General features: G+C 51.5%; 2 protein-coding genes across 10 annotated transcripts in view; one reads left to right on the top strand and one right to left on the bottom strand.

The window, feature by feature from the left end:
• The first annotated feature begins 627 nt into the window (after positions 1–627).
• On the top strand, positions 628–15,564 carry LOC100340343 (ankyrin repeat domain-containing protein 40). 5 transcript variants are annotated; one of them, XR_016224194.1, is made up of 6 exons: positions 628–1,031; positions 9,144–9,292; positions 9,644–10,129; positions 11,926–12,107; positions 13,238–13,829; positions 14,501–15,564. XR_016224194.1 is itself a non-coding variant. In XM_002719290.6 (5 exons), the coding sequence occupies exons 1-5, from the start codon at positions 898–900 to the stop codon at positions 13,382–13,384; spliced, it is 1,098 nt and encodes a 365-aa protein (XP_002719336.3). In that variant the 5' UTR covers positions 628–897; the 3' UTR covers positions 13,385–15,564. The 5 variants fall into 5 exon arrangements, 2 of the variants coding, with proteins under 2 accessions (XP_002719336.3, XP_089174301.1); XR_016224193.1 differs by having other exon boundaries at positions 13,238–14,144; XR_016224195.1 differs by lacking the exon at positions 628–1,031 and adding an exon at positions 1,114–6,671 and having other exon boundaries at positions 13,238–14,144.
• A 1,444-nt stretch (positions 15,565–17,008) lies between these two features.
• Positions 17,009–23,373, bottom strand: part of ABCC3 (ATP binding cassette subfamily C member 3) — a 46,882-nt gene continuing 40,517 nt past the window's right edge. For all 5 annotated transcript variants that reach the window (XM_089318172.1, XM_089318171.1, XM_008271295.5 and 2 more), the window contains 3 exons: positions 22,711–22,877; positions 19,944–20,138; positions 17,009–17,898 (listed from right to left, as the gene is read on the bottom strand). In XM_089318172.1, coding sequence (XP_089174298.1) covers positions 17,790–17,898; positions 19,944–20,138; positions 22,711–22,877 — 471 coding nt within the window. In that variant the 3' untranslated portion in view covers positions 17,009–17,789. The remainder of the gene's footprint in view (positions 17,899–19,943; positions 20,139–22,710; positions 22,878–23,373) is intronic.

Below are 23,373 nucleotides of genomic sequence, written 5' to 3'. Positions count from 1 at the left end.
TGCCTGGGACCAGGACCCAGAGAACACCAAAGCTTCTCTGGCGCTCTGCTTTCCTCCTTACATGGCCTTCCGCAGAATAATTCATTATGATTTATGAGCAGTAACAAATTACAGTTTACAAACTGTAAGCACCATATAAATATTTCTCCTGCAAAGCAACTTAAGTCCCTGTTTAAAAAGGAGGTCTGGAGTAACAACAGCTGAAATACATATTCTAAACTGAATGGCCCCAAACACTGTCAAAAAGAAGAAAGCACTGCATAATCTACCTCTGCGGTAGCGGGCATATTATAGCACGATCGTTTTCAGTCCACTTCCCCACCCTGCTGGGCAACAATTGGCTCAGATAAGGAAAAAAGAGCCAACCACACTGGAAAATAAAACAGCAAAAATCAGCCCACTAATTATTTTTCTTGCCTGGTAAACAGCCTGTGCCAGAGGATAAGGCCTTTCTGGCTCTCAATATGCTTTTTTTCTCTTTTCATGTGTCTATCCTCCTCCCTTGAAGCGGTGGGTGGGGAGGTCTAAAAATAGTCAATGAATCACAACAGATAACATTGTGCAGTAAGTTACATAAACAGGCAGCCCGGCCGCCCGGGCCGTGGGTCGGAACGGAAAGTATCTGGGTCAGCGTTGTCACACTGAAAAGGGTCCCCCGGAGCCGGCCTTCGGGAGGCGCGGCCGGGGAGGAGGCCGGGGCCTGCGGGCCGGGAGCAGCGGGGAGCCGCGGGGAGCGAGCAGAGAGCCCCGGGCCGGGCGCGGGTGGCGGCACGAGCAAGGCTGGGCGAGCTCCGCGCTCCCTCCCCATGGCCGGGAGCGGACGGCGGCGGCGGCGGCGCTGACAGGCCCGGGGCGGGGAGGGCGGGCCCGGGCGGGGGCCTAGGGGCCGCGGGGAAGATGAGCGCCCTCCTAGAGCAGAAAGAGCAGCAGGAGAGGCTGCGGGAGGCCGCGGCCTTGGGGGACATTCGGGAGGTGCAGAAACTGGTGGAGAGCGGGGTGGATGTGAACTCCCAAAATGAGGTCAACGGCTGGTAAGTGGGGAGCGGGGGAGGCCTAGGTCAGGGCAGCCAGCCTGGGGGTGGAGCAGTCGGCCAGGGCTCCGGGCTAAGGTGAGGCCTGGCGCCTCGGGCCTCCAAGGTTGTACCTTCCTGAGGCCGGCTTTAGCCAACCCTCCTCCCCCGCCCCGCGCCCCGCGCAATCAAATCCTAGCCCACGTGGTCCACCCTGGGCAGCGCCCACCCAGTCCCCTGTGGCCCCTGGCTAACTTGGCTGGAACATACTGGGATAGGTCATTTTAGCCAGTGTGTGCCCTGAGGCTCACTCCACTTCCAGTGTTTCTGAAGAAGGCAGTGCAGAGCTAAAAGCTTAGCAACTGAGCAAATATGCATCTTAAAACTAGCATGATTTCTGTCTTTTTTTTTTTAAGATTTATTTTATTTATTTGAAAGAGTTAACAGAGAGAGGTAGAGACAGAGAGAGAGGTCTTCCATCCGCTGGTTCACTCCCCAGATGACTGCAAAGGCCGGAGCTGTGCCCATCCAAAACCAGGAGCCAGGAGCTTCTTCCGGGTCTCCCATGTGGGTGCAGGGGCCCAACCACTTGGGCCATCCTCTGCTTTCCCAGTCCATAGCGGAGAGCTGGATCGGAAGAGGAGCAGCTGGGTTTCGAACCGGCGCCCATATGGGATGCTGGTGCTTCAGGCCAGGGCTTTAACCCTCTGTGCCACAGCGCTGGCCCCAAGCACAATTTCTTTAGCCAAGACCAGGAAGGGGGGGGAGACCCAAAACACCAACACTTGTGTCACTGTTGCGTCTGTTACTGTCTTACTGCGGCAGGGATTTGCTGCTACCCACAGCTGCCGCCTGGGGTGGGGACTGTCTGGCCCTGCTAAGGCAACCGCTGGTGGGACTCGAGATTCAGGCTAACTTTGTATGGCACCCAAATGATGATGTAGGTATCCGGATGGACCTGGGCAGAAAAAAGTTTCCGCACCCTTGCATGCTGAGGGGAGGCGCATTTGTTTATCCTGTAGAGTGTTTTACTTTGTTTTCTTAACTGCAGTTTCACCTACAGAATTTCATCCAGGGCTTTAGGTATCTGCCTGCAGATTGCATCCTTCCCAGTTAAATAAGGAGTCTTGCTGTGAGCTGTTGCTGGTGGTCGAGTCTAGTGTTAAGTTACTGAATGTAGTATGCTGCCCTCTTTACACTTAAAACTCTCTAGCCTTTTTTTTTTTTTTAACATTTACTTGTATTTTGAAAGGCAGAGTTAGAGAGACAGAGAAACCAATTTTCCACCCATTGGTTCACTCCCCAAAAGGGCTAGGTCAAGCTGAAAGCAGGAGCCTAGAACCCCTTCCAGCTCTCCCACCTGGTTGCGGGAGCCCAAGTGGCATTGGGCCAAAGTCTGCTGCCTTCCCAGGAGTATTAGCAGGCAGCTAGATTGGGAATGGAGCAGTCGGAGCCCCATTGGGGGCCCATTTGGGATGCTGGTGTTGCAGGCAACAGCTTAACCTAGTATGCCCTAACACCAGCCCCGAAATTCTCAAATCTTTTTTATTCTGATGGGATGATGTTTAATCAGCCTGTTTGTTAGCTTAGAATTAAAGTGCATATGCAGACTTTTTTTTTTTAAATCCATGGTGTACATATATATATATATATATTTAAGAACTTTATTTACTTATTTGAGAGGCAGAGTTAGGGAGAGAAGGAAAGGTCTTCCATCTGCTGGTTTGCTCCCCAGATAGCCACAATGGCCAGAGCTGGGCCAATCCAAAGCCAGGAGCCAGGAGCGTCTTCAGGTCTCCCAAGTGGGTGCAGAGGCCCAAGGATTTGGGCCTTCCTCTGCTGCTTTCCCAGGCTATAGCTGAGAGCTGGATCAGAAGAGGAGCAGCCAGGACTAGAACCAGAGCCCACATGGGATGCTGGCTCTGTAGGCAGAGGCTTAGTCCACTATGCCACAGTGCCAGCCGCTGCAAATTTTATTTTTTTTTTTAAGATTTACTTTATTTGAAAGAGTTACAGAGAGAGGTAGAGACAGGGAGGTCTTCCATCCACTGGTTTACCCCCCAAATGGCCACAACTGCAGAGCTGAGCAGATCTGAAGCCAGGACGTAGGAGTTTCTTCCTGATCTCCCACATGGGTGCCCAAACACTTGGGTTATCCTCTGCTGCTTTCCCAGGCCCATTAGTAATGCAAGGAGCTAGACTCGAACTCGCACCCATTTAGGATGCTGGCACTGCAGGCCAGAGCTTTAACCTGCTGTACCACAGCTCCTGCTCCCAGATTTTTAAATAAAGATTTATTTGAAAGGCAGAGATACAGAGAAAGAGTAAGAGAGAGAGATCTTCCAAGCACTGGTTCATTCCACAGATGGCTCCAATGGCCAAAACTGGGCTGATCCAAAGCCAGGAGTTAGAAACTGCTTCTGGGTTTCCCACATGGGTGCAGGGGCCCAGGGACTTGGGCCATCTTCCACTGCTTTCCCAGGTGCATTAGCAGAGAGCTGGACCCTGCAGGGGGACTCGAACCAGCACCCATAAGAGATGCTGGCACCGCAGGAAGAGGCTTAACCTAAGCCACAGCGCCAGGCCCGCAAAAGTTTTGTTGTTGTTTTGTTTTTTGAAGTGGAGTTAACACGTTTTTGAACGGAGGGGACAACACAGATGAGTTCAACTCCAGAGGATCTTGCCCTGGGTCACATGACATTTAATGTGCCAGGACCAGAACTGCGGTTTCCTGACTTCCTCACAAATCTGTATATTTCCTTCTCCTAAAGAAAGCAGGTTGAATGTGTGTCCAGAAAGCTGGGAAACTGTAGATACTCCCATTTGGTTTTGTGTAAAAGTATTTGCAAACAGACTTGCTCTGTGTGTGTGTGTCTGAGCATTGCTCTGTGGTTCAAAGCTGTGAATTACTGTTTTGGCACTGGGAGGCAGTATTGTGTAGAAGGAACCTGGTCTTTCCTGCAGTTTTCTGTAGCTTCTGCCTAGCTCTGCCCCCTTGCCTGAGTCATTTCGTTCTCCAGTTATTGTAGAAGATGGGGAGTGGTTAATGAGATAAAGCACAGTGTAAAGAGCTACCCTTTGCTAAGCTTGCTCTGTGACACAGATGTGGTTCGAAGCGCTTTGTGTCTATTACCTCATTCACTACTGCTTGGCAACGTAGCTATTGGTAGTCTCTTCATTTTATAGGCGAAGAAACTGAGGCCCAGAGAGAGTAAATAGTTTCTCCAGTTTGCACAGCGCCTCACCCCAAGGTCATGCAGTTTATAGTCCCTAGTGGAACTGGAAAACGAGCCCAGCATCAGACTGCAGACGCTCCCTACACATACATCATGCCTGCCGCGTCTTAGGAAGCTGAATCGAAGGAGCCTGGAGGGACTCCTTTTTGATTTCTTTGGGGAAGATGTCAGACACCTCCAATTCTGTGCCGCTAGCACTGAATTCCTGGCTTCCTCTCAGCCTCCTGTCCCTCCAAGCCTGCTGTTCTGAGTCCTCCTCTCAGCCTCTCTGGCTTGGCACCCCCATGCCTCCTGTCTTCCCTAGTACCTCTTAGCTAATCCATCAGCCACTTTTTTTTTTTTTTTTTTTTTTTGACAAGCAGAGTTAGAGACAGAAAGGTCTTCCGTTGGTTCACCCCCCAAATGGCTGCTATGGCCGGCGTGCTGCTCCGATCTGAAGCCAGGAGCCAGGTGCTTCTTCCTGGTCTCCCATGCGGGTGCAGGGCCCAAGCACTTGAGTCATCCTCCACTGCCTTCCCGGGCCACACCAGAGAGCTGGACTAGAAGAGGCGCAACCGGGATTAGAACCTGGGGTACCAGCGCCGCAGGTGGAGGATTAGCCAGGTGAGCCGCGGTGCCGGCCTCCATCAGCCACTTCTGCTGGCTCCAGATACAGTTGGATCTGACCCCCGTCACACCAGCGCTCTCACCACCCCCTTGAGTGCAGAGCTCCCCTGGATTCTTGCAGCAGCCAGGTAGTCTCCTTGCCTCTCCCCTCTGCCCTGCAGTCTGGGGATGTTGGCCTAAAACAAGGGATGTCATTTCACACTCTGCTCAACCCTCAGATAACTGCCATCTTGCTGAGTAAAAGCCCAAAGGGCCCTGCAGTCTCTACTCCCTGTGCCCTCCTCCTTTCTCTCCCGCATCCCCCATGCCTCATCTCCACATTTGCCTCTTTGCTTCTTTCTGCCCCCTGGCCTCTTTGCTTTTCTGGGGATCCCAGGCACAGTCCTGATTCAAGACTTTTGTGTTTTGTCTTCTCTGTTTCTAAAATGCTTTCCCCCAGAGACCACATAGTTTGCTGTCTGTTTCACAGCCTATATTTCACTTTCACAGTGACACCTTTCCTTGGCTCTCAATTTAAAATTGCACAGTGCCCCTCCCCAACCTGACATCCCCTAATCCCGTGTGCTGCTTTATTGCTCGATAACAATCACCACCTGGCATTTGCATACTTTGCCCATTTGTTTGCTGATTGCCTCAGTTTCTTCATCTGTAAAATGGGAGAATGTTGATAATAGAACTTACCTCATGGAACACTCCAAAGATTGAATACTGAGTTAGTACCTGTAAAGCCCAACATATAAAACATTATGTCTGTGTTAACTTTTGCCGTATTTTCTTATTAAGCAATGTGCTGGGTAATGGAATGTCAGGTTGCCCTCAAATCTCTCTAGTATAGAAGAGCAGAATGGTGGCTGTTACAGTTCTTGGTTGCTTGGTGCCCCGGGTTTCTGCACTAATGAATGCAGAAATGCAGTGCCTCTGGTCTGAGGTATTTGCAGTATTCCTAAGGTATTCTGACTGCAAATATGAAGCTTCAGAGCTGAAGTTCAAACATAAAGTTCTCACTTTGGTCATGGCTCAAGAGTAATGCACACCGTTGGCTTCTAGGAACAGATACGGTTGCCCCTGACGAAGTTGAAAATAATGCCTGGTGCAGTGGCTCTGAGTTCTGGGTGCCCAGAGCCACACAGCTCTGCACTGTGAGCGGTGATCCCCTTGGGCCCAGGGGTAGGAATGCTGGTGTTGCCCTAACCCTACTCTATGTGGTCACGCTTTAGCCGCTTGCTTTGTCCCAGCGTCTCTCAGACCCACTCGCAGTAAATTGCCTCCTTCACGCTCTCAGGCTTGCTATGAACGAGTGATTTACTACTAGCGAGTGAGTACTTTATGTCCAAAAGGGAGCATATTTTTCTCATCGTGCTCCATTCATTTTTGATTGCTCACTTATCATTATGATTGTTTGCTTTTCAAGCCATGCCACAGGCATCCACACAGGAACATACTCTGGGCTGTAGCTGGCCCAGAATCTAAGATATACTGGATCCTCCTCCCCAAGCAATGGCTGCCTCATCCTTAGTTCACTCACTTAACCAATCTTAATGAAGCACCTGGTCTGGGCCAAGCAGATACTTCCTGATCTTCATGGTGCGTGAAGTCGAGATCAAGATGCTTCCCTTTGTGTCTCAAATTATAGTTATTTCATCATAGAAGCACACCGTAAAGGCCCCTGCGCCATCCGTTGAGTAGCAGTGGAGAGGGCCACGCTGAAGCATTAGTGGTGTGGCCCTCAACCAGCTAGGTGAGCTAGTTCTCTGCAAGCCACTGATGGCAGGGCGCCCAGGGCGAAGCAGCTTTTCCTGGAATCACATAAGCTTTTCAGGTAAATTTCCATCTCGGACTGGTGCCCTCACCCTCCCTGGGAGGGCTCTAGTCACGTGTTCTGTTCTTCACGTCTGCATTTGGGTGTGAGCTCTCAGTTCTTCGGAGAGTTGGTGAACAAGGACATTTCAAAGCAGACGGGGGAATATTTTTTCCTTCCATAATATGCATTCAGCTTTGGCACCAGGGATGAATTTAGTAGCTCCAAATACTTTAATTTCTGTTAAGATGGAATTTTTGCTGGCATGGTAATTATATGTCTATACAGTATTAAAACAGTAGCCCCTTGGAGTGTGCAGAATCACTTCCTGTGTGGACAGTATTAAATAATTAGTTTTACCTAGATGAGTCTGAAATGTTGGAAGAGTTTGTTCTCAGAGAATCGTGGTTGTTGATGAATATCTTTAAAGTGCGTTAGGCGCTGAAGTGTGTGTTTAGTTTCTTACATTTGGCAGATGAAGATATGTTTGTAGCCTTCTGGAGCGAGTCAGAGATGCCAACCATTTTTAAAATGGAAATTTGGAAATCCTTTGTGTGTGTGGGAAGGAAAAAGAGGTAAAGAGAAGGGAACAAGCAACTGAGATTCACTCCGGGGATATCTGCTGTAACAATCATAATTTAAGAGAGCAAAGTGCAGATAAGAGATGGTGATAGTCTGATAGTATTTCATCTTCAAGCGGCCTTTGATGCATAAGAAGCAAGTTTCCACAATCCCTGGAAGTAACGTGATAGAAAAATGTGTTTTTTTTGTTTGTTTGTTTTCTTTTTTTATTTTTTGACAGGCAGAGTGGACAGTGAGAGAGAGAGACAGAGAGAAAGGTCTTCCTTTGCCAATGGCCACTGCGGCCGGCGCACCGCGCTGATCCGATGGCAGGAGCCAGGTACTTATCCTGGTCTCCCATGGGGTGCAGGACCCAAGTACTTGGGCCATCCTCCACTGCACTCCCTGGCCACAGCAGAGAGCTGGCCTGGAAGAGGGGCAACCGGGACAGAATCCGGTGCCCCGACCAGGACTAGAACCCAGTGTGCCGGCGCCGCAAGGCGGAGGATCAGCCTAGTGAGCCGCGGCGCCGGCTGAAAAATGTGTTTTGAAGAGACTGAGATGATCTCATAAGCAGTAGTGATAACTAACTTTCTACAGTACCATTGGAGTTAGCCAGCCAGCTGGCCAGCTGTTTGGAAGCCATTGAAGTTAAGGCTGTTAGGATAAATTAGTTTTACTAGGGATCAGAAATGAATGTAAAAATAAGATTTAAACACATTGAATTTTTGCTTATTTTAAAGATTTATTTGAAAGAGTTACACAGAGATAGGGAAAGACAGAGAGAGAGAGATCGATCTAATGGTTCACTCCCCAAATGGCTGCAGTGGTCAGGGCTGGGCCAGGCCAAAGCCAGGATCCAGGAGCTTCTTCCCGGTCTCCCATGTAGATGCAGGGGCCCAAACACTTGGGCCATCTTCTGCTTTTCCAGGCGTGTTAGCAGGGAGCTAGATCTGAAGTGGAATAGCCAGCACTAAAATCGGTACCTGTATGGCCTGTGGTGCCAGCTTCTGCTACATCTCAGTGCCAGCCCCTGAGAGGTAGATTTAGAGAAAGGAGAGAGATCTTCCATCTGCTGGTTCATTCCCCAAATAGCTATAACAGCCAGGTCTGGGCTGGGCCAAAACCAAGAGCCTGTGCCACAGCGCAGGCCCTAATGTTTTATTTATTTAAAAGGTAGAGAGAGGGAGACAGAGTGACTCCTGTCCAGTAGGTCACCCCCCAAATGCCTTCAATGGCCAGAGCTGAGCCAGCTTGAAGCTGTAGCCAGGAACTCAGTCTGGGTCTCTTATGTGTTTGGCAGGGACTCAACTAGTTGAGCCATCACTTGCTGCCTCTCACTGGCAGGAAGCTGGCATCCAGTGGTATAACTCGAATTCAGGCTCTCCAACATGGAATGCAGGCATTCCAGCAGTATCTTAACTGCTCTGATAAATATCTACCCCTAAAATTTTTGATGGTTTGCTTTGTGAAAAGTTGAGATTACCAGCCTGATTTCATTTTTTTTTAAGAATTATTTTGTTTATTTGAAAGATAGAGAGGAGTAGAGTCAGAGAGAGAAGTCTTCCATTCCACTGTTATACTCCCCAAATGACCACAGCAGCCAGAGCTGATCTGTTCTGAAGCCAGGAGCTTCTTCCAGGTCTTCCACTAGGTCGTGGGGGCCCAAGGACTTGGGCCATCTTCTACTGCTTTCCCAGGCCACAGCAGAGAGCTGGATTGGAAATGGAGCAGCCAGAACTCGAAGTGGCGCCCATAAGATGCCAGCCCTGCAAGCTGGGGCTTTAACCTGCTGCGCCACAGCGCCCAGCCCCCAGGCTGATTTCCTGATTCAAGCTGAACTCAAAAAGGCTCCCACATATTTATTTACTAATGTTTAGAATTTGAAATCCCAATGACTTCCCTTTTAAAATCATTCTTTTGTTGGGACAGGACCTGTTTACACTGGGCATGTAAACGGAACCATGGTCAAGTGGTCTCTTACCTGTTAAAGTCGGGAGCTGACAAGGAGATTCTTACCACAAAAGGAGAGATGCCAGTGCAGTTGACGTCCAGAAGAGAAATCAGGAAGATTATGGGAGGTGAGCCTGTGTTTTGGAGGTGCTTCGGATTTTGTCTAATTTAAGACTCATGGCTGTGTTCTTGATGCCAGTCATGTAGCCAAATAATAATTGAAAGCTGATTTCTGTTCCAAGACATATGTTGCTTGTGGGGAAGTTGGCATTAAAGGATTCTCTTTTTAACTTGTAAAATTTTAAGACTGATAAAAATGGTAATCATAAACCTAATAAAAATATTCTCTCCCCTGGCCTGAAGAGGCAGTCTACATTGACCAAAATGTTTGTCAATCAAAGGCCACTAGTTTCCAGATCATATTTTTCCCTGGCCACCATTAGAGGGCTGTGTAAATGCTCTGTGCTCTTCTTTTTAAGTGGAAGAAGATGAGGATGACGACGACGGCCTCCCCCAGCTGAAGAAGGAGTCCGAATTGCCCTTTGTGCCCAACTACTTGGCCAATCCAGCCTTCCCTTTTATCTACACCCCCGCAGCAGAGGATTCAGCCCAGCTGCAGAATGGGGGCCCCTCCACGCCTCCCGCGTCCCCCCCTGCAGATGGCTCGCCTCCACTGCTTCCCCCTGGGGAAACTCCCCTGCTAGGGGCCTTTCCACGGGACCACACCTCTTTGGCACTGGTACAGAACGGTGATGTGCCTGCCCCCTCTGCCATTCTCAGAACACCAGAAAGCACAAAACCAGGTCCTGTTTGTCAGCCACCAGTGAGTCAGAGCCGCTCCTTGTTCTCTTCTGTCCCGTCCAAGCCACCAGTGTCTCTGGAGCCTCAAAATGGGACATATGCAGGACCGGCGCCAGCATTCCAGCCATTTTTCTTCACCGGAGCATTTCCGTTTAATATGCAAGGTACTCCTCATCAGCAAATGGTCTCTGCGACAGGGAGTTGGTGGCTGGGGGAGGGGTGTGCTTGAGTGTATGTTTTGACTGTAATTACAAATGTCCAGAAAGTGGCAAGGCTAAGATAAAGAACTCCCTTTACTCAGATTTACAAATTGTTTACCTTTTGCCCTTTTACCTTGAAATATGTAGGTGCTGATCCTATTGCTTCTTTCCAAGAACGAGGGTATTATATTCTGTAATTACAGTACAATTGCCAGATTTAGGAAACATGTCTTTGATATATTGTCCTATAATCTGTAGTCTGTATTTAAGTTTTGTCAGTGTCTGTTTTGGAGCTATTTCAGCCCCTACCCCTGCCTCTTGACTAGGACCACCCACCACCGCATTTGGTTAGCAGTGTCATTTTGTCTTTTTTTTTTTTTTTTTTTTTTGACAGGCAGAGTGGACAGAGAGAGAGAGAGAGAGAAAGGTCTTCCTTTGCCGTTGGTTCACCCTCCAATGGCCGGCGCGGCCGGCGCGCTGCGGCCAGCGCACCGCGCTGATCCGATGGCAGGAGCCAGGAGCCAGGTGCTTTTCCTGGTCTCCCATGGGGTGCAGGGCCCAAGCACCTGGGCCATCCTCCACTGCACTCCCTGGCCACAGCAGAGGGCTGGCCTGGAAGAGGGGCAACCGGGACAGAATCCGGCGCCCCGACCGGGACTAGAACCCGGTGTGCCGGCGCCGCTAGGCAAAGGATTAGCCTAGTGAGCCGCGGCGCCGGCCTTTTTTTTTTTGTTTTAATTATTTATTTCAGTGATAGGGAGAGACAGAGAGGTCTTCCATCCACTGGTTCACTCCCCAAATGGCTGCAATAGCTGGAGCTGGGCCGATCGGAAGCCAGAAGCCAGGAACTTCTGGGTCTCCTATGGGGATGCAGAGGCACAAGGACTTGGGCCATCTTCTACTGCTTTCCCAGGTCATAGCAGAGAGCCAGATGGGAAGTGGAGCAGCCAGGACTCGAACCGGCACCCATATGAGATTCTGGCACTGCAGGCAGCAGCTTTACTGTCTACACCACAGCACTGGCCCCTCATGTGTAGTTTGATACCCAAATCCATTCTGAGGTCTTTACTTTCCTAGCTTCAGTGGCAGAAGTAAATTATCCTTCTGCACAGCTGGGATGGACACCTGTTTTACTTGGTGAATCAGTTTTATTTTCTTTTTAAAGCTTTATAAGGGGCCAGTGCCGTGGCATAGCGGGTAAAGCCGCCGACTGCAGTGCTGACATCCCATATAGGTGCCAGTTCAAGCCCTGGCTGCTCTACTTCTATTCCAGCTCTGTTATGCCCTGGGAAAGCAGTAGAAGATGGCCCAAGTGAACCAGCAGATGGAAGACCTCTCTCTCTCTGCTCTGCCTCTCTGTAACTCTGCCTTTCAAATAAATAAATAACAATATAAAAAAAATTTTAAAAATTATTTTACTTATTTGAAAGGCAGAAAGAGAGAGGTCATCCATCTGTTGTTTCACTCCCCAAATGGCCATATGGCCGGGGCTGAACCAGGAACCTGGAACAACATCTGGATCTCCCACATGGGTGCCGGGACCCAAATATTTGGGCCATCCTCCACTGCTTTCCAAGGGACATTAGCTGGATCAGAAGTGGAGCAGCCAAGACTATAACTGGTGCTTATATGGAATCCTAGTGTTGCAGGTTGCAGCTTAACCTGCAGTGCTACAAGGCCAGCCCCTGGAAAAGATCTTAAAGTAGGTGGGCTTTACTACATCAGAACCATTTATAAACACTTCTCCCTCTTTTTTCTAGAACTGGTACTCAAAGTGAGAATTCAGAACCCATCTCTTCGAGAAAATGATTTCATTGAAATTGAACTGGACCGACAGGAGCTCACCTACCAAGAACTGCTCAGAGTGAGTTGCTGTGAGCTGGGCGTTAACCCCGACCAAGTGGAGAAGATCAGAAAGTTACCCAACACCCTGTTAAGAAAGGTAAGAAAGGGTAAGGGCATTTGGGAAATACTGTGGCTCCTCCTTGGTTCTCAGTAATAGCTGAGGAAATGAAAAGAGAATAGAGAGGGAGCAAGGAATCGTTTTCTAAATTAGTTTTTTTTTTTAATTATTTTTTATTTACTTGAAAGGTAGAGTTACAGCCAGAGGGAGAGACAGAGAGAAAGGTCTTCCATACACTGGTTCACTCCCCAAATGGCCGCAACAGTCAGAGCTGCACTAATCCGAAGCCAAGAGCTTCTTTGGGTCTCCGACGCAGGTGCACGGGCCCAAGCACTTGGTGGTTTTCTACTGCTTTCCCATGCTATTAGCAAAGAGGAGCAGCTGGGACCTGAACAGGCACCCATATGGGATGCCAGTGCCACACGCAAAGGCTTAGCCTACTACACCACAGCACCAGCCCCTAAACGTAATTATTAATCGTTCTTTCCCTCTACTGAATTTGAAGACACTCGGACTTTTGAAAGCTGTAGGATCCCATGTTATTTCTGTAATGACCTGTAAGGATTACCTTAGGGCACTATTAGATGTATCTCTATCTCATGTTTTTCAAGAAAAGAACCAACTTAAATTACAGGACAGATGCACAGAGCTACTACACTACCCCGTCTTAGTCTGCTTTTGGATTTGTTTTGTCTTTTTTTTTTTTTTTTTTTTTTATTTTTGACAGGCAAAGTGGACAGTGAGAGAGACAGACAGAGAGAGAAAGGTCTTCCTTTGCCGTTGGTTCACCCTCCAATGGCCGCCGCTGCAGCCGGCGCACCGCGCTGATCCGATGGCAGGAGCCAGGATCCAGGTGCTTTTCCTGGTCTCCCATGGGGTGCAGGGCCCAAGCACCTGGGCCATCCTCCACTGCACTCCCTGGCCATAGCAGAGAGCTGGCCTGGAAGAGGGGCAACCGGGACAGAATCCGGCGCCCCGACCGGGACTAGAACCCGGTGTGCCGGCGCCGCAAGGTGGAGGATTAGCCTAGTGAGCCACGGCGCCAGCTGTTTTGTCTTGTTTTTTTGCTTCTTGGCTTCAAAATAAACCAAGATACTGGTCTGGGTAGAGCACACCAAACAAGGAGGCAAATGTCCCCTCTTAACTTACGTAACCTGTTTTTGTTTTAGGACAAAGATGTTGCCCGACTCCAAGATTTCCAGGAGCTGGAACTGGTTCTAATGATAAGTGAAAATAATTTTCTCTTCAGAAATGCTGCCTCCACTCTGACTGAAAGGCCTTGCTATAACAGGAGAGCTTCAAAACTGACTTACTAATACAGCAGGGACTTCTGTCGCTGAGTGTTGTGACAGCGTGTGTCACTTCTGGGCCAAGGACAGGCCATTGATCCAAATGCCTTGGCTGCCCGGGAGGGCCCCTGGTGTCTCTGGGTAGTAGGCACTAACATTGTTCTGCCAAGGTAGGAAGCCCCTGACCCCCAAGCAGTGGTGCCACTCTTCCAAGCCTCTTGGTGCACAATAAACCTATTGCTTGAAGCTTTGAACAGCTGAGAAGTGGTTTGGAGAGGCAGAGGCTGAAGACTGTGTATCCAGTGTGTTTTTTGTGCAGAATGTGAGAGTTGTCTTAGCAGAAGCTGAGAGAGCGCAGAGCCTGTTTCTCGCCACTGCTGTTGCCCGTGCACCTGAAGGGCCAGGATGCACTTTTCTTGGTGTTGCATGCTCACAACTCTCCTGAATTTGTGAAGTGACTGGGAAAGCACAGGTACTGGACAAATGAGTTTTTGTGTGACTTGTGGCTGTGAGGTTTCATATAACGTATTTATAAATGTTACTCAGGTTTAAAGTATTTAAGAATACAGATACCTAATTGTAGATACGCTGTTAACCAAAAGAGCTTCCCCTCCCCACTTTTCCTCTGTAAAAGCACTCATGACTGCTTCTCTGTGTAGCCGGCCATCTCTGCGTCAAGTCCCCTTCGTGGTCACTAGAGGGCTCACTAATGCTGGCTGTGGGAGCAGTGCCTTCTGCCTGGGAGGCGCCTGCTGTGGGCACCCCGAGAGGAGCACAGGAGCTGCCGGTCTGTGTTCACCCCTTTCCTTTTCCATTAGAAATGACAAGCAATTTTTGAGACTGAATCTGTTGCTATTTTAAAGGCTGTTGTGGGAAACTGAGCTAAAGGAGTTAGCATCTTTATTTTTGTATCAAAGATAAAGGTTATTTTGAAATTATTAGGATTTTTACACAACTCTGAAATCTGTTGCTTTTGTAAACAAATTGTTTGATCTTAGGGATTCCCCCAACCCACTTAACAGAGTCAGTTATGAGTCTGCCAGACTTTGTTCTTAAAAGCAAAAACAGAAACACCTGATTAAACTCTTGAGCATGGCACATGAAGTTTTTTTTTAAAGAATGTGTTCTTTTCCTTTGCTTCAGTGTCGTTAATGTTAAAAGAAACGCCACCTTATTACTGACACAAACAGCTTGACTTCAGCGATGAGAAGGAGCACACTTAGACACGCAGGGGGCGGGCTGGAGCCAGCTGTGGAAGCGCATCCCTGCGGTCTGGAGCAGCTTTTCCCCACAGTGCCTAGAGTTTCCAAAGAACCCCGGCTTCCAAACTGCGTGCACCTAATTTCATTAGAACACTACAATTGAGTGAGAGCGTGCAGAAGATGGGAGAGGAAGAGAATGTTGTGCTAAGATAATGGCCTCCCGCTGCTGCCTGCTGCCAAAGGGAGGTAGCAGGGTTTTCAGGGAGTCGCTGTGAGTGACTTCATTGTGTTCTGTTCCACTGATTACTGTTGCTGACTTACCCTTGTTCAGTGTTTGCATACGAGCGAAGGTTACTTATGCCCACACCCCCTCTTCTGGAGTGCTCTAAAGAAACTTCCCCTGAGTTTCAACCACTCGGATGTAGTCACCTTTCTTTTTCCCCTTGCTTTGAGAGAAGTTGCAATTTACTAATATAATTAAGTCTGGTTCTATCCTAGCAGAAATAAATTCAGTATTAATTCATGTCTAAGTTACTGGGGTTAAGACCCTGTCAGCCACCCATAAGAGTTAGAGACTGTCAGAGAGCAGGGAGGCCTTGGCTGGGAGGCAGCCTACAGAGCAGGGGCTCAGGGCGCTCCCCAGGCTGAAAAACAGAGGGGAGCCAAGGTCTCAGTGTCTCGGGTGGGAGATGGGTCCCTTCTCCTTTATGAAATCCTCCCTGGCCAGCTGACTCCTGCCTAGGGCAGTGGGTAAGACTGCACAGTCGCCAGTAGGTGAGTTTAAAGTCTTAATCTATGCATTCAGAGAAATATTTTTATATACTTTGTGTAATTTATAACAAGGATTTGTTTTTAGCTTTGTTAACCATGAATTCACCCCTCCTCCTCCACTGCGTATCTAGAGCATGTGTTCACATTGTGTAAAATTCACCGAAGAGTTTTTCCTTTGTGCATTGCTGACTGTCCAAACATGACAAGTGTTATTAAAATTAAATATTAACTGACTGAGCCCATATTCTTTAATTTTGGTCTCCTAACCAGCACAGTACTTCTGATCACAGGGAGTTCAAGTTGAAGGACAGACCCAGGGACCAGATGCCCTGCAGGAAGAATAGAAGGGTCCGCTCCCCACCTGAGCCTCCTCCATCTCACTGCCGCTGCGGCGCGCGTGGCCTGTCAGTGGCACCTGGAGACATGTATTTGGTGTGGCGTCTTCCCTCTCGGCTCACGGTGGTGGCCTTTTCCCTGGGGTGGCTGAGCTGCTCGAGGGAGGTCATCCCCGTTACCCACGTTCCTTGATTATCCTATTTACGTGATGCAACTGAGCCTCGCCTTCGGGCTGTCAGCGCCTGTCAGCGCCTGTCAGGCCCCCGGTGAGCTCAGCAGCCACCTCCTAAGCCAGGAGAGAAAATCCAGCCTTACACCTTCGGCTCTCGAGCTCTTAGCTGGAGTTGATGCTGGATGAATGTGCTTTTCTGACGGCTAGGCCAGCCGGTGCCTCACAAAGCACGCGTCATGCCAAATTGGCATAATAAATCAGAGAGCGTAACAGAGACCTTTTCTTAGCACCAAGGAGAGGCAGGATAATTTGGGCATTTGTGCCTTCATCCTTGCTTTCTCGCACGGATGGAAGTCGTCTTCCAGATACTCATAAACAAGCTGGGCAGACAGAGCCTGCCTAACAGTGTGATTAACCTTTAGCAAATGGTGCTGCGGCCAGGGAACCCGCATCAAAGGCGCCCTCTCTACCTGCTGCAAACCCTCTAGGGTGGGGATGCTGCTGACCAGGGATGAGGAAGCCCAGCCAGGAGAGACACCAAGGAGTCTAGAACCCCGGTGAACTCACCGAGGGAAGGGAGCCAGCCCACTCGGAAAGCCTTTTGCAGGCGGACTCGGACCTGCGGACGGCGAATTCTTGGTTGGCCTGCTCAGAGAAGCTAATGTAGTCACCTCCTCGTGTCTGCTATAGACCGGGACTGTCAAGGCAGGGGCTGCCCCGGGGCTCCTCTGCGGGACTGAGAACAAGCTAGAGGCCTCGCGGGCTCTGAGAACAGACTTGTGGATGAGCAAGGAGAGAAAGCCTCCTGCTTCTCAGCACCCAGAGGCTCGGGCTTGGGGAGGTGACCCGAACCCCGGGGGGTGTTCACAGCAGCTTTCCCCAGGGGCCCGGGTCAGCTCGCGCAGGGCCTCTTCTCACCTTGTTAACGGCATCTGCACGGTAGAGCAGGAACTGCTGGCAGCTGCCCAGCAGAGTGTCTGGGAAGGTGGTACTTATAGCCAAAAGCTCTGTGTGTGTGTGTGTGTGTGTGTGTGTGTGTGTGTGTGTATATATATATATATATATAAGCTCCGCCAAGTGGACGTTCATGAAGTCCCCGGCCTCGTCCCCTTCCTCCCAGCCTCCTCTGAGGTCCCCAAACCTCATGGACAGGCAGGAACAGGCTACATCTGTGTGCTGACCACAGCTTTATTTCATCAGTGCTCCATTTGGAATGCATTCGGGCAGGGCCCCAGAGGACAGCACTTAAGTTCCCAGGCGTGGCCTGACCCGACAGTCTTCTGTTCTAGAGGAAAAATGCTTTATTTAAAAACAAACCAAAAAAACTATAGGAAATATGGACAGTCAGGAGAAGGGGGAGGCCATCCCTCAAAAAAAGTTTTTAAAGATTTATTTACTTGAAAGGCAGAGTTACAGAGAGAGAGGGATCTTCCATCCACTGATTCACTCCCCAAATGGCCATGATGGCCGGCGCTGTACCAATCCAGAGCCAAGAGCTTCTTCTGGGTCTCCCACGTGGGTGCAGGGGCCCAAGGACTTTCCCAGGCCATAGCAGAGAGCTGGATTGGAAGTGGAGCAGCCAAGACTCGAACCAGTGCCCATATGGGATGCTGGTGCTGCAGGCAGTGGCTTGACCCGCTATGCCTCAGTGCCAGCCCCCAAAATGATTATTTAAAAACAGTACAGGATGGAAATAACACTCAGCTGGGCATCAAGACATCCAGACACCAGTCTGGGCCCTGTCTCGGTAACTATGACCCTGGCAGGTGTGTCATTCACTTCTTGGGTCTCACTTCCACGTTCAGGTGTCTAGCATGGTTATTCTGTGACTTCTCTCCAGAGGCAGAATCTAAAAAAACGCCCCCCTGCATTTGCCATCCAGTCTGCTTGGTGTCATTCCCCTTCCTGACAAACACCAGGAAAGGCCAGGAGGAAATCCCAAGAATGTGTTTTAGGCCAGCCCAGCATCTCTGGCCATCCCGTAGAAGATGCCTCTGGCAGCAATGAGGTTGGTGGGAGAATCAAATTCAGCAACCGCTCCTTTGTCCAGGACCAGGATCCTAGCCAAGAAAAAAAAGCAGCAGGTGTCCAACAGCCCACTCCTGGCCACGTGGTCCAACGCTGTCCTCCGGGTACTGCACAGACCCCACGGTGACATGCCAGCCCACCTACTTCAGCGTAGCCACACAGCACAGCCGCTACGCCGCATGTGCGCACTTGAAGCCTGGTTATTTTAGCCATTCTGTGAGCTCTCCTGCCAAATGGAGCAGGTTTTGGGATCAAACACAAGGCCCTATTCATCTGTGCTAGTTGGGGCTCTGAAAACCTTCCCTAATGAGCCCTTCTCCTCACCAGGGTCAGAGGACTTGAGCAGGCTGTGCGTGGGGAGCCACGGGCCTGCACGCCGGGCCCTGTGTGCGTCCGTCTGCTTTGTGCCAGCTCACAAAGGCACACGGCGGGGTAGCGGCTGCTGTGAAATCTGGGACTGGGGCTGCCAACCTGGCTGTTGCTGCTGCTGCTGGGTGGATCTCCCCCCACCCACGCTCAGCCAGGCCTGGTCCTGCGGTTCCAGCTGCCCATCAGCGTCACATAAAGTGCACCTGGGACAGGGCCCACAGGTCAGCTCCACCAGCAGGAGGAAGGAGGGAGAGGGCTCCCCCAATCCAGGAGACATGCGATGGCCACTCCCTGCTGAGAGTGGAGCGAGGGCAGACTGGCATCGCTGGCCACTGCCCAAACGGGAGCCTGGGAGACTGCTCAGCCCCTTTCCCGCTACCCCCCACCACCAGAGCCTTCACTGGCATCTAACGGTCAGAGGTTAAGGACTGGATGTTTTTCCACCATTCTCCCTGTGCAGCACAGGCCTGCTGTCTCCCGCTCACCCTGGCTGAACCACCTCTCCTGCATCGGGCGTGCCCTGGGTCCTTTGCCTGAAACTGTCCCCTCCCTTTCTCCTCTCCCCACTCCACCCTCAGCTTCCATTTTGTGCCTGGCTGTGCTTCCCTTGCTTAGCAGAGGAAGTGTCCCGGTGGTCCCTCCAGCCTGTACACACCACGGACCCCTGCTTTCTCAGGTTGGCAGTCTGATTATTTCTACTTGCTTCACCACAATGAATGAACTCCCAGCCCCCAAGGTCAGCCTGAGCCGCCTGCCCTAGGCTGCTGCTGAATGTGCCCTTTTGGGGAGGGGTCCTGGGAAGAAATCCTCCGCTCAGCCTGTCCCAGGGCCCTGCGCTTCTGCCCACCTCCCCTGCTCCTACCGGAGCCCAGAATGGCTCCCAGGACCCCTTTGGCCCTTTTGGGTCCCTCCCACCTCCCCTTGCCCTCCAGGTGTTGACTGAATGAATGAAGGCCTGGGGATGTATCAGCCCTGTGTTCCTTCCACAGGTCTGTTCCAGCCTCTCTCTTCCCTTTGGTGCAGTGAGGGAATGGGTCACAATTTTTCCTTTGGCCAAATAGTCTGTTCCCTCCCCCCACCAACCCTTCCCAGAAGATTCTGAGGGCAAAGTCCCAGTCCTTGGAGGGACCTGTGTAGGGAGAATTGCAGGAAGGTGGGGAGGGGTTGGGCATTGATGCTTCCCAGTCCCATCTGCACATTTCATTAATGGCCTCCAACAATCCAAGAGAAGACCTTTCCTTTGAAACAGGCCCAGAACGGTCTTGAGCATGGCCCGAGGTCACACAGCAGTCCGTGCCAAGCTGGGCCTGGGGCTCACACAATGCTCTTCCTGGGCGGTCGGGCCAGCTGCCAAGGCCGGAACTGGCATCACACACCTTCCCTGACAGGTATCACTATATGCAAGTGCTGTGTGAATGGTACTGAGGAGGTGCCGTGATTCGGCCTGGAGGATCCAGGTCCCTTCACCTTATCCACAGGGGCACGGAGGAGGCGGCTTGTGTACAAGCCACGGTGCCTGGGGAGTGCCAGTGGCCCCTCGTAACTCCACAGTGTCCCTGTGCCCCTGCCCCGTTGCCCAGGTAATTCCATTCTACTGTGCTTCATATCCTGAGAACACCAGGTCTGCTCCTCTTTGCCCCAGCTCTCCCTAATCTGCAGCCCCAGGCAACCCCACCCCAAGCTGCCCGCGCTTGTATCCATTCCCTACCTGGTGTAATCCATGATCGTGTTCAGCCGGTGTGCAATGGTCAGCACGGTGCAGTGGTCGAACTGGGTGCGGATGGTCGCCTGGATGAGGTCATCAGTCTCCAAGTCGATGGCAGCTGTGGCCTCGTCTAAAACCAGGATACGGCTCTTGCGGAGCAGGGCTCGAGCCAGACACACGAGCTGCCTCTGGCCCACGCTGGGGAGGGAAAGGCAGGGATTTCCGGCAGGGCGCCCCCCACCCGCCACCTTCCTCCAAGACCTCCCTCCCACCATTTCGGTCTCTACTCTTCTAACTTCTCCTGCTGTCAGTCATGTACATTTTAGTAAGAACATGCTTGCTCTCTGCTCTTCCCAGACAGCTGCACATAAGCCACATTGTAACCATCTTGCTGAGCCTAAAGTAACACAGCTCAGGCAGTCACCTCCCACCCCCATGGGGAAGATGGGCCAGGGCTGTGTTTGAGGATGAAGAGGCAGGGCAGGGGAGGATCTGGGGACTCCCCGGTTCTGGTTGCTGGGAAGGTGAGGGAGGGGCAGGGTGCATGTCTTCAACCCCTTGCCTTGGAGCCAGAGCCAGTGGACAAAGCAAGGCTGTGTTCCCGGCCACAGAGGCCACAGCACCCCCACAGCCAAGGACAAATACCTCAGTCCTCCCCCAAGGGGTGAGTCACTGCGGCCAGAGTGATGGCCAGGCTCCCGCTCTGGCCCTTTCCTGCAACTAATGACGGTTTTGGCAGCAGAACGAACCGCCAGCCACCAGCTAGAACTCACAGCGGATTTATGGCGGGACTGGCACAGGACACAGGTTATACTTTTAAGTGGCTACCAGCTCCGTGCTGGAGGAGGGGAGCCGGCTCCTGTCTCTGGCGCTGATGGGTGTCAGGGTGGAGGATGCTCTGGGGCAGGAAGTGTTGATGGCAGGCGGAAGAGGACGCGCTTCTGCACCTGCCAGCCCCCAAGCAGGTAAGATGCCCGCGTAGTCGTGAAGGGCTGCCTGGCGGAGGTGGTGGGGGCTGGGAGCAAGCCCACTGGCGGTGTGAGTGAAGAAGGTGGCTCTGATGCAGCAAGGCCAGGCTGGGGACAATCGCCCCCATTTCCCGAGTCCCCCATCCTGCCCCCTCGCCAGCTGAGCAGCGCTGGACAATCAAGTTCATGCTGCGGAGCCTCATTTCCGGCCCCCAGGACTGCAGTGCACATGAAACCAGAGAGGGCAGGCCAGAGTGCTTCCAACACCGCCAGGCGCGGAACACATGTTTTCTGTTTTAGTTTTTGAGGTCTGGGGAGGCCCCGTGACCATGGACTGAACGTAAAAATGGCCGTGGGGGCAGGGGAAGAAGAGCTGACTCACAGAAGTGTATCTGAGCCGAGTGCTTTTCGTGTCTCTCACTGACCCCGGGTAGCCACCAGCCGCATGCAGCCACCGAGCACTTGAAACGTGGCCCAACTGAGATGGGCTGTGAGTTAATAAAACACACTTGGGGTTTCTGCCTTGAATGAAAACATGCAAAATATCCCTAATAACTTTTATATCAGTAACATGGTGTCTTGGGCTAAACCAAATAGGCTACTCAAAGTTATTTTATCTGTTTATTTTTCCTTGTTTTTAAAAAAATGTGGCTACCTTTCTGTCTCTCTCTCTCTGTTTGTAACTCTGTCAAATAAAAAAAAATGTGGCTAGGGACTGGGGTGGTATAGTGGATTAAGCCTCCACCTGCAGCGCCAGCATCCCATATGGGCACCAGTTCAAGCCCTGGCTGCTCCACTTCCAATCCGGCTCCCTGCTAATGTGCCTGGGAGAGCAGCGGAGGATGGCCCAAGTGCTTGGGCCCCTGCACCTGCTTGGGAGACCTGGAAAAAGCTCCTGGCCCCTTGATTTTGGACCAGCCCAATAGCTATTGCGGCCATTTGGGGAGTGAATCAGTGGATGGATGATGAATCAATTCCTCCCTCCCTCCCCCCTGCCTCCCTCCCTCTCTCTGTCCACACACACACACACACACACACACACACAGATAAGTATATAATCTCTCTAGCTGCTTTTTAAATATTTTTTAAAAGGTGGCTTACTAGAAAAGATTTCAGTTACATTGATGTGGCTTGCATTGTATTTTTGTGGGGAAGAACCATGGACTACAGTACTGTCCTTATTTTGGAGTGAAAGAAAAAGGCACAGAAAGATTGAGCAACTTGTGGGAAACCACACAGCTAACACAGGTAGGGGTAACCTCAAGCGTTAGCCTCAGGAAGAGGTGATCCCTAATGGCTGGGGACATAAAACCTAGGCTCTAACAGTTCTGAACAGAAGAAAAGGGGGCCCAGGGAGCCCCTTTCTCCCATGCCTGTGTTACAGACCAGGCCATAGCCCCCTGGGAACCTACTGGGATTTCCCAGAAACATCATGGGCTTCCTCTCACCTGCTTCATAGGTGCCAGGCAGCACTGCCTGCCCCAGTCCCTGCTTAGCACGACAAGCTCACACGTGACCCAACAGGGTCTGGCTATCTCCCCGAGCGCTTCGAATCCCAGCACGCCCTTCTCTCACCTATGCAACGCTGGCCAAGCCCCTCAACTCCTCTCGGGTCCCCAACCTCTGGGGCTCCTGGAGGAGTCAGAGAGGTAGGTACAGTGCCCGGCACACAGAACACATTGCACAAACCTATGCCGCATGCGCCCGTGGCCAAGCAGGGAGGAGACTTTGCGTCCTTTGAAGCCATTCCAGCAGCGGCAGCAAGGGCTGCTACCCCTGAGCCATCCATGCCGGGCTCTTACCTGAGATTCTCCCCGCCCTCTGAGCACAGGAAGTCCAGGCCTGCGGGCTGCGCCCTCACGAACATGTGCAGGTGGGCCAGCTCCAGGGCTTGCCAGATGTCCTCCTCTGAGTAATTGCTGAAAGGGTCCAGGTTCATACGCAGGGTCCCTGAGAACAGGATGGGGTCCTGGGGACACAAGAAGGCCTCAGACGGAGGCAGCTTGCACCCCATTAGGAACCCTGGGCCCCAGGTTCAAGGACAAGAGAGGCATTAAGGTGGCAGTGTTCCCACATTGTCCCCAGCCCTCCAGGAGGGAGGCAGCAGCCAGGGAGCGAGAGGATTGCCTGCAGGGCAGTGATAAACTCCGCTGTGCCCATCACTAAGCCCTGTGCAAAAGCAGGAACCAGGGCCACTAATCTGACTCCAAAGTGCCCAGCTGGCAGAAAGACACCCCAGCGGGGCAGCCCCGCACAGACCAGGGCAGGATGTCGGACTGCGGGGGCTGGCCTGGTGGAGGGAATCCTGGGATCCTTCCCTGTTTGCTGACCCAGGAGGTCAAGGGGCAGGGCATGTCTGGGTCAGGTCAGAGGGCGGGTCTTCTCTGACCCTGCCAGGTCAGTAACAGAGGTGGCTCCTCGGTGGCTCCTCTCCCTGCTGCCCACCGGCCTGCCCCACCGGCCTC

This window comes from Oryctolagus cuniculus, chromosome 17 (assembly GCF_051225735.1).
Source record: "Oryctolagus cuniculus isolate XC-2025 breed Fujian yellow rabbit chromosome 17, ASM5122573v1, whole genome shotgun sequence".
Taxonomy (NCBI): Eukaryota; Metazoa; Chordata; class Mammalia; order Lagomorpha; family Leporidae; genus Oryctolagus; species Oryctolagus cuniculus.
Note: the sequence above shows the minus strand (reverse complement) of the source record. Positions and strands in the feature narration are given on the sequence as shown.

Bases quoted from the DNA above. Each gene is read 5' to 3' on its own strand.
- LOC100340343 (XM_002719290.6), top strand. From the start codon at position 898: ATGAGCGCCCTCCTAGAGCAGAAAGAGCAGCAGGAGAGGCTGCGGGAG. The intron at 10,130-11,925 runs GTACTCCTCATC...TCTTTTTTCTAG, and splicing joins ATTTCCGTTTAATATGCAAG to AACTGGTACTCAAAGTGAGA. The intron at 12,108-13,237 runs GTAAGAAAGGGT...TTTTTGTTTTAG, and splicing joins CCAACACCCTGTTAAGAAAG to GACAAAGATGTTGCCCGACT.